The 12,522-nt window shown below is 54.3% G+C and overlaps 2 protein-coding genes across 4 annotated transcripts; one reads left to right on the forward strand and one right to left on the reverse strand.

Annotated features, from left to right (window-relative positions):
• The first annotated feature begins 1,310 nt into the window (after positions 1 to 1,310).
• On the forward strand, positions 1,311 to 7,610 carry SIRT6 (sirtuin 6). Its single transcript, XM_052702813.1, has 8 exons — positions 1,311 to 1,462; positions 2,167 to 2,294; positions 2,638 to 2,820; positions 4,363 to 4,422; positions 4,972 to 5,067; positions 5,907 to 5,987; positions 6,330 to 6,453; positions 7,151 to 7,610. Exons 1-8 carry the CDS (start codon positions 1,397 to 1,399, stop codon positions 7,484 to 7,486), a joined length of 1,074 nt encoding a protein of 357 aa, XP_052558773.1. The 5' UTR covers positions 1,311 to 1,396; the 3' UTR covers positions 7,487 to 7,610.
• Positions 7,611 to 8,013: 403 nt separating this feature from the next.
• CREB3L3 (cAMP responsive element binding protein 3 like 3) lies at positions 8,014 to 12,454 on the reverse strand. 3 transcript variants are annotated; one of them, XM_052702790.1, is made up of 10 exons: positions 12,227 to 12,454; positions 11,020 to 11,147; positions 10,658 to 10,934; positions 10,313 to 10,428; positions 9,821 to 9,949; positions 9,622 to 9,728; positions 9,461 to 9,529; positions 9,262 to 9,346; positions 8,826 to 8,922; positions 8,014 to 8,745 (listed from the first exon to the last, which is right to left on the reverse strand). In XM_052702790.1, exons 1-10 carry the CDS (start codon positions 12,369 to 12,371, stop codon positions 8,399 to 8,401), a joined length of 1,500 nt encoding a protein of 499 aa, XP_052558750.1. In that variant the 5' UTR covers positions 12,372 to 12,454; the 3' UTR covers positions 8,014 to 8,398. The 3 variants fall into 3 exon arrangements, with proteins under 3 accessions (XP_052558750.1, XP_052558751.1, XP_052558749.1); XM_052702791.1 differs by having other exon boundaries at positions 8,016 to 8,745; positions 9,821 to 9,952; positions 10,658 to 10,916; positions 12,227 to 12,450; XM_052702789.1 differs by having other exon boundaries at positions 8,016 to 8,745; positions 9,821 to 9,952; positions 12,227 to 12,450.
• Between the last annotated feature and the right edge of the window lie 68 nt (positions 12,455 to 12,522).

Genomic DNA, 12,522 nt, shown 5'->3' on the forward strand with positions numbered 1-12,522 from the left:
GCTGTGGCAGCTGGAAAGCTGGCAGCCATCCCTGCATCCCACTGGACAGAAATGGGTACAGGACCTGGGACACACTCACCTCTCCTCTGTGCTGCTTTTCCTTCCTTTGCTCTGCTCTGCTCCCACCGATAATCCCGTGGCAGCCATGGTTATTGGCCACTCGGGACAGGTCCCCATGTCCCCATACCCATGCAAAACATAGGACATCCTGGGGCAGGTCCCTGTGTCCCCAGACCCCTGTGAAACCCACTGACACCCCGGGGCACTGGCAACCCAGGACACGTCCCCATGTCCTTGGGGACAGCACTTACATCTGCCTTCCTGAACTTGGCCTTCAAGCTCTTCATGGTAACTGCAGTCCTGTGGCACCCGGACACCCAATGGCTGTGTCTGAAAACCTCGTCTGCTTGCTGGGATCAGGCTGTGGGGATGTGGCTGTTGCAGAGGGCAGTGGCAGCTTTGAGGGCTTTGCTGCTGCTGCTACGGGTCCAGCTCGCCACCAGCTCTGTTTGTTCCTTGTCTCACTGCTACTGGCCCACAGCATGACGCGGGGGGGGCACATGAAGGCATTGGGTTACCTCTGCGGTTACAGGTGGGGGGGGACATGGGAGGGCCCAGCACCAAGCAGAGCAGGCAGCACCCTTCAAACCCCTGCACCCAGGCATAGGGCAGCTTGCATTGGAGAGGGTATCATGGCAGGGCTGGGCAAGCCTCATGGGAGGGATAGAAGGATTTGGAACCACCACAACATTTCAGGTTAAGTGTTAGGGAGAAATATTTTACTCAGAGGGCAGTGAGCTGCTGGAACACCAGAAACTGGGGATGCCCCATCTCTGGAGGCACTCAGGGCTAGGCTGGACGGGATCCTGGGCAGCCTGACCCAGCGGTTGGCAACCCTGCCCAGTGAAGGGGGGTGGAACTTGATTATCTTTAAGGTCCTCTCCAAACCTAAACCATTCTATTATTCTATGACCTGGCCCCCCCAGCCCTATTAGGCTGCTGGCAGTGTAGGACATGGATGAGACGAGCAGAGCTGAGAGCCCCTGCCCTCTTTGCACGGCATCACTAGGCATTATACACCCTTGCCTGGCACCTCCTTATCAGCACCCAGTGTTTTCTTCCCTTCCAAAGGCTTTGTCTTATAGTGCATGTATTAGCACGGTGAGGGCAGACGTCCCTGTTGCCAAACAGAAAGATGGCGGCGAGGACTTCATGAGTCTGCACATGCGTACTGGTGCTGCGGCCTACTCTGGACAGGAGTCTGCGCATGCGCACTGTGGCTGAGGCCTACTCTAGACAGGAGTCTGCGCATGCGCCCTAATGCCGCGGCCTCCCTGTGCGCTTCCGCCCGCTCGCGGACCGACAACAATGAGCTCTCCGGTGGCCGGGCCGGGCCATGGCGGTGAATTACGCGGCCGGGCTCTCGCCCTACTCGGATAAGGGCAAGTGCGGCCTCCCCGAGGTGAGCACGGCGCGGCGGGGTCGCCTGGCATGGCCCGAATCCTGCTAGGTTGCCATAGCAACGGGGCTTTGTGCTCCCTGGGGACCCCCGGCACCGCGGGGTTTTTGGGTGCTTCGGTCCCAGCCTCGGAGCTCGCCGCCTCCTTTCCCTTCTTCCTCCTGCTTTGCGTCCCGTCCTCCCCTTTGTGTTCCTCAGGCCGGCCCTTTACCCTGGCAGGACCCTCCCCTCCCCCCTCCCCATCGCCCAGCAGGCCGTTTGTTTTGAAGGGAGCGAGGTGGGCACCGCTGAGTTCCTCCTGGAGTGACCCCATCCCTGCGCCCCCAACCCCCCATCCATGCTCACAAAGCTTAAGAAAAGCTTTGGGAAGCTTTTAGAAGGCCGGGCCAAAGAACCATCCTATGGAAATGAATTTATGCTGTGCCAAAAATCAGAATGGGCCCATGACCCCATCCACCACCATCCCCCATCCTGCTCGTTTTAAGCCTTAATTTGCCTTGGGATGGTATATACATTGCTGTTTGTTTCCCTCATTATGTGCATTTATCATTAAGCAATGTGACACATCAAATCTCCTTTCCCACGTGGAGTTGTCATTGTGGATAAGGCAGAAGTGTGGTTTGCTGGCTCTTTGTGCCTGCCAGGAGGCACGTAGGACCCCTCTCTGCATATCCTCATTCACGTGGGGATTTGTCTCTTCCTCTCAGATTTTTGATCCACCAGAAGAGCTGGAGAGGAAGGTGTGTGAGCTGGCAGACTTGATAAGGAGTTCTTCCAATGTTGTGTTCCACACAGGGGCTGGCATCAGCACCGCCTCGGGGATTCCTGACTTCAGGTAAAGGTAGTGGGCAGCAGGCAAAGGGGGGTAGGGGGTGAGCAGCACCTCATCCGAGTCCATCTTCCATCTAAACTGAGCTTCCTGCCAGTCATCCTTCCTGCAGGGATCATCCTGTCATGTCCTTTCCACTCTTGTCTTGTCCTGTATCCAGCTGAAACTACCTTTTCCATCTTGCACATTGGTTTGATGTTAAACCTGGAAGCCCTGTGTGCATTTTGAACAAAAATATCCAGTAATATTTGGCCCTTGTTTAGCACTGATGGGGTTTGGGATGCATCTACAAGCATCGTAGCAGAGCCTGAGATCTCAGTTATTGTTTCTTCTTGTCCCTTTGCTGCAGGGGGCCTAATGGTGTCTGGACTATGGAAGAGAAGGGGCTTTCCCCAAAATTTGACACCACCTTTGAGAACGCCAGGCCCTCCAAAACTCACATGGCACTTCTGGGGCTGCAGAGAGTCGGCATCCTGAAATTCCTGGTCAGCCAGAACGTGGATGGCCTTCATGTGCGCTCAGGATTCCCACGGTACTCCTTCTCCCACCCTGCCTCCAGGTTCTTTTTGTCTCTCCCAGATGCCAAAGCGTGGCTGTTCTTCCTGCCTGATTAGCATGGCCTCGTGTGCAAGCATCTGCAAACATCCCTGACAAAGTACACCAGCCAGTTCTCTCTTTATGCTGGGGATTGAGTTTCAGAGATAAGTTAGAAGCTGTTTGCCCACTGATGTGGATAGTGGATAGACTGATGAAACTGCCATAGTATCAGGGCAGAGAGGGTGCTGCAGTAGGAACTGATCTAACTTACTGGCTGCAGTCTCTGATTTTTTTGCCAGCTGCAGTTGTCTCAGGGCTCCTACATAGAGGTGTTCCCTCTGTGAGCAGCTGTGACATGTGGAACCCAAGGGTGAGGGATCTCCCCTCTCTGCTTGGGTGGAGTCTGAAGTGTGTTTAGCAGAGTGGTGGCTATTTCCAAGTTGTCCTCAAAGGAACCTGCCTTTCTATGAGCACTTGTGGCAACATGCTCTTCTCCCTTCAACGAACTTCAGCCTGTGATAAGAACCCATTTCTAATCGTTAAGACCAGCAGATAATTATCTCATAATCCAAACTGTTTGGAGCTGCCCGGAAGAGAAAGAGAGAGCAGCTGAATTCAAGGAAGAAAATAGAGTGAAGGAAGTTAGAATGAGGTGCCTGACTGGGAACTGGGAGAAGATGCAGAAGATCTCAAATGGCTTCAGCCTTTATGGTCTGAGCAGAGCTGGCTCAAAAGGGTATTTCTTATTATTAAAAGCCTTGAGTCCTGGTTCGTGCTCCTGACACTGCATATGCCTTTTCAAACTAAACAACCTTGGAAAAAGGAATAGGAATTAATCACCATGGCTCATCAGTGCTCCCTTCAGCCTGGTGCAGCTGGCTCACATTCTTCTTCAGCATTTCTCTTGCACTCAAGTGGAGCATGTGCTTAAGAAAGTGCTGCTCAGCTGGGGCTAAAGCTGGTCAATGTTGTGGATCAGGTCAGTCCTGCAGGAGGTTTCCAGTCACTGTGAGGCTCACAGGGAAGTGGGAAGAGCGTGGCTTTGTTTTCCACTAGCTTCTGCACTTTGAGTTTGGTGTTGAACTTGAGGGGAGTTTTGAACAAAAGGGCTGGAAAAGAGCTGGGACTCTGCAAGGACAAAGAGAAAACCACTGAGTGCTGAGAAAAGCAAAGATCCAGGTTGTTGTTAGGCACAAGGAAGGTTTGAGGCTGGGTCAGAATAGAAAAAGAACTGGTGCTGTAGAGGGAAGCATTTAAAATCAAGCCAGGATATGCTCTCCTTCCCCTTGGTCTCAGTGGTGGCAAGCACAGCATAATGCTCTCATGATGGAAGTGAAATGGGTGCAGAAGGCCTCTGCAAAGTCTGAGCACGTCCTTTGGGTCTCCCCTGCGCCCACAAGAGGGACAGCTCTTCCCAAAACCACCCTGGAACAATATTTCTTATGTTAAATGCACAAAGAGGTCTCCACGTGCCCTGCGTGCGATGGCCTCCCTCGGTTCAGGGAGCCTCCATTCATCTCTGCCATTTCTCCCACAGGGACAAATTGGCTGAGCTCCACGGGAACATGTTTGTGGAGGAGTGCATGAAATGTGGCAAGTACGTGGGTAGCAGCACGTGGGGGCTTTGTTGTTGTCCTGGGGAACAGTGGAGGGCCTGAGCAGACTTGGGGCTGCCTGTCAGAGTGCATGGAATCACGATCAGATCTGTCCCATCTGAATAAGCCTTGTCATACTGTAGGAAATAAATATTTTAAGAAACCTCTGTTGCCTGGGAAACCTTCTGCTCGTTGTGGCAAGTGGGGCTGCCTGCTAGAGAGGTAACATTGCATACTGGGCTTTGCCATCCTGGATGGCAGCAAACTTTAGTGGCCTTGGAGCTGATGTTCAAAGCTTCCTAAAAGGGAAATTGCTGTAAAGCAATACCTGGGTAGAGACTGTGGTTTGAAAGTGACGAAGGACTGAGGTGCTCAGCTCACTGCACGTGGCTCTGAGCCATCACCTGCTTCCTTCACTCCCAGGTGGCTGTGATGTGAAACGTGCTGTGTTGTGGGGACGTTTCCCCAGCTGTGCCACCTCCCTGAGCGTGGCTGCTGTTGAGTCACACTGGATCCTGGGCTCTGAACAGCACCATCTCTTGTGTGTGCAGGCAGTACGTGCGGGATGCTGTGGTGGGCAGCATGGGGCTGAAGCCAACAGGCAGGCTGTGCAGCGTCACCAAAGCACGAGGGCTGCGGGCCTGCAGGTACGTCTGCTGGGGCAGCTGTGGGATTAGAGGGGCTGGATGGGGCTTCCCGGGGTGCTGTGCAATGGAGAGGAGACAGCCAAGTACCTGGGAGGTAGGGAGTGAATGATTTTGATGTGCAGATTTTGTGTTGTAGGGTTGAGCCAGCTGTTCCTTGGCTTCAAGTGAATAAATAAGCAGCAGTGGCTGCACGAGGCATCTTTAAATGCACAGGGAGGAGGCCAGTGCCCCAGCTCCTAGCCAAGCAGCCTATTTTCTTGGGTGTCTTCCCATGCAGATCACTTGGACATGTCCTAGTGTTGGAGAGTGCCCTTCTATAGAGCTGCAGCTTTAGAGGTGGCCCTTCCTCTCCAACAGGGTGCAGCCCTTGCACTGCCCTGATGCTGCAGATGTCCGGCAGGGAAGTGTGGGCAGCATCCTCAGCTCTTCAGCTCCACAGCTGGTGGGGCACTGATGCTATGTGACATCCAGACACACTCTGTGCACAGCAAAGTTTGAGCTGGGGAGTAGGGGGGCTCCAGGACATGAGGCAGAACTGTGCTGATGCACCTCTGAAGCTGGGGAGGTAAAGATGCATACCAGCAATGAACAGAAACAGTGAGAGAGCAGCTTGGGTGGCGTTTGGTGGCATCACAGCACCATCCACAAAATGCCTCGTGCAGGTGAATTATGTCTTCCCTTGCCTACCAGTGAGTCCCCACTGCTGTGGGCTCTCTCCTGTGCCTCAGCACTGGACTGAGGAGGTGGCAGGGGGTCTGGGTGACGAAGCTGTTGCTTCTCTCCTAGCCATCTCTGCTGATTGTTCCTAGCAGTAACCATGGTCCCTATGTGTTTTCTAGAGGGAAGTTAAGAGACACTATTCTGGACTGGGAAGATTCCCTGCCTGACCGTGACCTCACACTAGCAGATGAAGCCTGCAGGTACCATATTTGGAATTTTCAAGCCATCATGAGTGCTGATTGCTGCAGTTTGCAGTGACCCATGAGGGTGCCTGTGCCCTCTGCATTCTGCCAGTACCACAGCAAGCAGCCCTTGGGCTGACCCTGCATGGATTCATGCATAAGACCTGAGGCAGTGTCCATAGGACAGCAATGCCTGGCTCTTTCCCAGGAAGTGACCAAGGAAAAGTACTGCAAATTCTGGCCACAGCTTTGCTTCCCAGCTTGGAAGCTGCTAAGAGTCCAGGCTGGAGCAGTCTGCAAGTGATCGTGGTTTTATTTTTTTTTATTTTCTGTCTTGGATATTTTATCTCCTCCCTGCAGGAAAGCTGATCTCTCTGTTACACTGGGGACCTCTCTGCAGATCAAACCCAGTGGCAACCTGCCACTGATCACAAAGAAGAGAGGAGGGAAGCTGGTCATAGTCAACCTGCAAGCAACCAAGCACGTGAGTGAGAGCATCCTTGCTGCCCTGCTCTTTTCCCTTCACTTCTTTCAGCCCCATTACTTGTTTCCTGCACGTTGTCCCCTCCCAAGAAGCCATACAGAAGTGGCTTATATTATTGGAGGGTTTAAATTTGCAACTCCAATGAACACCTAGAAATGGAAGGTGTGTATTAAGAGCATGATAAAAACCAAGCACAGAGCCCAGCGTATGCTCTGGTGAATTTCATTGGTGGTATCACAGCACCAATTAAATACCTGCACACGCACAACGTGTGCCATGGCACAAGGGAGTTTGGTTCATGTTTAGCCTTGGTTTTGGTGCCCTAATTGTCAGGCATCTTTTTAATAGCCAGAGCTGGGCAAGTTCTGAGATTTGCTAGAGCTCCGTTGTTCCTGTCCCATTCTGACCTGGGTTTTGCATCCATGTCTGCTTTGCTGGGCTGTATGTAAAGGTGCAGACTGCCTGTTCACACCTGGATACAACCCCAACAGCATGCAGCATAGCCAGGGAGCAGCTTGGGTCACAGTCTCGGTATGTGTTCCTTTATGGAAGATGTCCCAGGGGCAGGAGCCTTGGAGTCTGCGTGCAGCTGAGCCATTGCCCAGTTCCTGTCCCCAGGCACTCCCTGAGAAGAGACATTTGTTCCTGTACATCGTGTTTGTCCCCCTAATGCCACGTTTGTCCTTGCTTACCCCAGGACAGACAGGCAGACCTGCGCATTCATGCTTACGTCGATGATGTCATGACAAAACTGATGAAGCACCTGGGACTGGAAGTCCCAGAGTGGACAGGGCCGGTGGTGGTGGAAAATGCTGACTCTGCCAAGCCTGAACAGCTCTACAAATGTAAGCCCGAGGCTCACGGGTTGCTCAAGGAGGAGCCTTTTTCCCAGCACAACGGAACAGCTGGGCAGTGCCCCGACCTTGGGACCACGCTGGTGGAGCACCAGGATGATCTGAAGCAGGAGCGTCCCAGTCTGGACACAGGACCACCGCTGACAAAGAAGATGAAGGTAGAGCCTCTTCTCACCTGACCCAGACTGTTCCCTGTCTGACTAGATGCTTGTCTGTGCCACTTTTCCTACCGACTTTTTATTTTTTACCTCCTTAAGCTTTGTCTCTTTTTTATGTAAGTATTAAATACACTTGAATCGTGTATGTCTGGGCAGCTGTACCTACCAGGGTGGGAGGAATGCCTCTGCTCTGTACAGTTCCTTATCTGTAAAGAGGAGGTTGCAGAGCCCAGCTGTGCACTGCAGACCTCAGAGGGCCCAGGGATAAAGGTGCTCAGTGTTGGGTTGGTAATGCTGGGGGAGTGACACAACAGGATCAAGCAGCTGTTGCTGTCTCAGAGCAGGGCTGGGTGGTGGTGGGATGCTGGTCCCTCTGCTGTGCCTGTATCTCCTTGGGCGGCCCTGAGCAGGGTCTGGTCAAGTGCCCCAGCTCTGCTGTCACATTTTGAGCCAGGAAACTCTTGAACCCAACAGCCAAGGTGTCTTTGAAACCCTGTGGATTATCCTGTGTTAAACTAAGGCAAGTGATTCTTTTTTTTTTTTTTTTCCTTTTTTCCAAAATACTTTTTATTTAGAGATGAAAATGAAGTTTGTTTGTTTGTTTGTTTAAAAAAAAAGAGAGAGAACAAACCCACCAAGCTGCAGTGTCAACATCCAGCCAGACCAGGCCTCCTCTGGTACCAACATTCCCTTCTTGACCAAACCCATGTCCCTTCCCCAGCTCCTGCTGTATGCAGCAGGCAGGGGCAGCCCCTTCCTTTCCTCCTGGTAAGGCCAATAGGAACTAGTCTCCTCTTCCCAGTTCACAGATAGAAGCAAAGCCAAGTTGGTCTCTGGCATCCGTCCGTGCCTGGAGAGGGACCCCAGGGGTCTGTCCTATAGGTATTGGGGTGCTGAACCCTTACTGTGTCCCCTGCAGTTCCTGGGTGCTGCTTAAAGCTCCTCAGCTGGCTCCAGCACTGTGGGCCTGCTGTGGTCAGCTTCTGTCCAAGCGAGCGACGTCAGGCTTTGGTGCAGTGCACTGCTGTCCCCCAGTGCAGTGCCAGATTGGTCCCCATCACTCTGGCTCAGCCCCTCTGAGGCAATTGGTGGTGTGCTGTTTTGGGTGGAAGCTTTATCGAGGTGTGGAGTGAAGGAGCTGCTTCCAAAGGCTTCGTGCAGAGTCTCGGTTTCAGCCTGGTGCTTTGACCACAGTGGCTCTGGGGGCTTCTCATCCCCAGCTCGGGGCTGTGCATAAGCCACACGGGAGGCAGCTGTGTTATGCAGGGACCTGGAGAAAACTGAGCACGAAGGAGAGTCAGGGCTGGCAGCAATGCCCTCTGTGCAGCCCTGGCATGGCCCCCCCCCCAACCCTCCTTACCTCGCACTGGTCCGAAGTCACCACCTGTCTCAGCTTTGCTAGGGGCAAAAGGGCTGATGGAGGGGAAGACAATGAGTGCGAAGGAGAGCAGCAGGACCTGGGGACACAGGGGTGGTGTTACTGTGTGTGGTGTTTGAGGAGGACCATGCTGTGCAACGTGGTTCCCAGCGAGGGGGCTGGTGGCAGAACCAGGGCTGCGTCCCTCCATTTCTCCCTGCTGCCTGCCCCGTCCTGACACCATCCATCCACCCTTTTTAACACACATCCATCCCTCCTTCCAACCCTGGAGCATCCATTCTTCCACATCAGCACACCCATCCCTCCATCCACCCTTTCCAGCACTCCTCCATTGATTTCTCACTCCCTTGAAGCAAGGAGCCCTGGAGAGGAGATTTGGGGCAGAGAATGGGAACAAGGAGCAGGGGGCTCCACACACCGCAATGCAGGTTCCTGTCTGTGCTGCTTTGTTGCTCGACTGCACCACCAGGGCCTGCAGCTTCTTCAGCTGCTCCAGGAGAGACCTGGGGATAGAGAGAGTGCATGAGAACCCCAAGGTCTGGGATCCACCTCGCAGCAGAATCTCAACCACCCCTTCACCTGCCCCTTTGTGCTTTGTCTGTTATGGAGACACCTACGAGTTCTGCTTCTCTAGGTGCAGGACTTTCCTCTGCAGCTCCTGGTTTTGAGCTGTGCACGCTGACATCCTGGGGGACAGAGAGAGGGATGTGAGGTCTGAGGGAAGCCAAGCAGCGTGCCTATCACCGACCAGCCTGAGGCAGGGGTTCAGTGGCCATACCGACTCTCCAGCCCATCGATATATTCCTTCTTCTTCTTGCGACTCTCCTGAGCTGACTGCTTGTTTCTGATCTTCCTCCGGATCTTCTTCAGCACTCGCTCCTCATACTGCAGAAATGGGGGGGGGGGGGGGGGGTTAGGGCAGCCAGAACCCCAAGCACGGTGTCCACTTGTTCCATCTCAGGTACCACAGGACTCACCTTGGTGAGGGGCAGCTGCGTGGGCAGGGACACCCCCTCCTTTGCCAGCAGCTTCTTCTCATCCTCTGTCAGCACGAGCTCCTGGAACTGCCCCTGGCCCTGCCTCAGTAAGGAGTTGGGCACCTGTGGCTGCTGTGGGACCGTGGATAGGTGATGTCCTGGGCTGCAGGCTCACCCCATGCCTGCCCCAAAGGACCACAGGTAGGGACAGTGGTTCAAGGTTGAGGACGACATCCAGAAAGGGACGGGAACAAGACTGTGTGTAGTTCAGGAAGGGGAATAAGGGGGGGAGAGACGAGGAGGGATGAGGGCAGGAATGGGATCGTGGTCCAGGAAGTGGCAGGGATAAGGAGGGAGGGAAGGGACAAAGGTCCAAGGAAAGAGAAAGAATGAGAAAAAGTAAAGGGATGGGGATGAGGAATGAGGATGGCATCTAGGATGGGACAGGACTGGGCACAAGGAGGGCTGGGGAACATGGTAGTGAGGACTCACAGCATCAGAGCTGCCTGAGAGCAGCAGATCCTTGACAGTGAGGGTACAGGATGCAGGCGCAGGGACTGTCGACAGAGCCCGGCCCTCCTCCAGGAAGAAGCCAGGATTCCACATATCTGGGTGAGGGCCGAGTGAGGGCTGTCAGCTGTGTCGTGTCCTTGGCCCCCTGACATCCCCCAGCTTCCCTTCTGTGCCCCATACCTCTCCATCCTTCCTGCATACCCAAACCTCCCATCCCACCTAGCTCCCTTAACTTCCCACACCACCCATCAGCTCCCCAGTGTCTCCTCAACCTCCCACTGTTCCCAGCTCTGTCCTCCACCCTGTTTGTCCCCCATGGCTCACCCAGGTCAATGGAGACCTCAGGATGGGGGCCTCCAGTGCTCCCAGGATGTGTCAGAACCTGGTGGCAGGAGTTGGTAAAGGCATACGGGGCCTCGCTGAGCCCTCCGTCACAGCACCCGGGGGGGCTGTCGAGTTGATCAGAGGGGGGGTCCTCAGAGACTCCACTGTCGCTGACACCTGGGGACCAGCTGGGCGAGCCTGATATTGAGTCTCCAGAGCCCAGAATGGAGCTAAGGAAGTCCTCGCCATCCTGGGCACGCTGTGGGGATATGGATGCCTGTCACCATCAGTGCTGAGCTCCTGTAGGATCTGCCTGGGCCACAGGACAGCAATGCATGGTGTTCAGGTAAAGCAGATCTCACCCCATCCTCGTGCCAGGTGCCCGGGGATGTCGTCCCCAGCTCCACACCACGGAGGATTCCATCCTGGCGGTCAAAGAGGAGGTCCAGCAGGTCGATGCTGTCGAGGCCGCCCACAGTAGAGGCCATGGCTGCAAGGAGACGAGGTCAGACCCCATCTCCATGATTGTCCCTGTGCCTCTCCCCGAAGTTTCATAGCTCTGGGGACACCCTGAAGCACTGGACAGCTTGGTGAGAGGGAGCAAGGAGCACAGAGACGTGAGTGGGACCACGAGGATGCGCATCTACACACGTGTCACGCGTGTGCAAACGCGTGTGATCACATAGATGCACGCATAGGTGGGTGGATGCGTGGCCATGCTGACATGTGTGTGCAGGGATATGACCGTGCAATCTATATGTGCACACATGCACCCACACGTGTGAGACGTGGGTATGAACACGCACACGTTGCAACTTGTATTGCAGCATGTGAGCGCACCTGGCCAAGCCCTACGTGCCTGCATGCAGGAGGGAGAGCACACATATGGTCTGGACATGCACACAGGGAGTCAGGACATGGCAGTGTCCCCCCCTCTGCTCGCTTCCAGCAGCTGTAGCTCCTAAATCATCCATTTTTCCCCCAGCAGCAGGGGCTTCCCATGGGCACCCAGCCATCCCAACCCTACAGGAGGAGCACCCAGACCTGAGCCCTCAGCTCATTTCTCCTGTCTGGCCTTGTCTGGCATATGGGACCGCTGAGAAGATTAGGTTAATCATTTAGTGTGGCAAACGGAGGAAAGGAGGCTGCTGCCACTGGTCAGCCCCAAGAAGGGCCCCCAATCCCAAAGTCTGGATTCCAAGAAACCCAACAAATCGGCCAACTGACCAGCAAAATCAAGGAAGTGACCAAAAAACAGATCGAACAGCCAAGCTGTTGCCCAACTGACAAACTGATTGACCAAAGCACCAACTCACAGACCAACTGAACACTCACTTAACCTCCTACCCAACCCACCCAGCCCACCACCCAACCAATATCTGAGGAGCACTGACTCAAGGCTTTTTCAAGCTGGGTTTGAGGTTGGCTGTCATTAACGTGGCATTTGACCAGCCAGCTTGGAAAACAAGGGAAATTACACCCTATTCTCTCCCCATGGTCCTTCCAGTGCCATCAGCAGCCCCATTGCTGACAGCAAGGCTTTGTTGAGCACTGGCAGCCAGGACGTACCTGTGTGAGATCCCAGCTCCAGTGAGAAGCCCTGAGATCCGTCCTGGCCTCTGAACTCCTTTGGTGTGCAGGACACCGAGCCTGGCCACCTCCTCCTCTGCGATGCCCTGACCCGAGTGGCAAAGTTTAAACTCCAACAGCACATAAATAGTGTCCAAGATTGCAAAATTGCCTGTGTCCTGATAGGGGCCGGCGATGGCAAAGGGAAGGCCCACGGTGCTCCGTAACTTATTAGCCAAATGTTTTTGTCCTCCTCTGCCGAGTGGGGCAGGAGGGGCCTGGGCTGATGGGCGAAG

The sequence above is a fragment of the Tympanuchus pallidicinctus genome, unplaced genomic scaffold (genome assembly GCF_026119805.1).
Source record: "Tympanuchus pallidicinctus isolate F22 unplaced genomic scaffold, pur_lepc_1.0 scaffold46, whole genome shotgun sequence".
Classification (NCBI taxonomy): domain Eukaryota; kingdom Metazoa; phylum Chordata; class Aves; order Galliformes; family Phasianidae; genus Tympanuchus; species Tympanuchus pallidicinctus.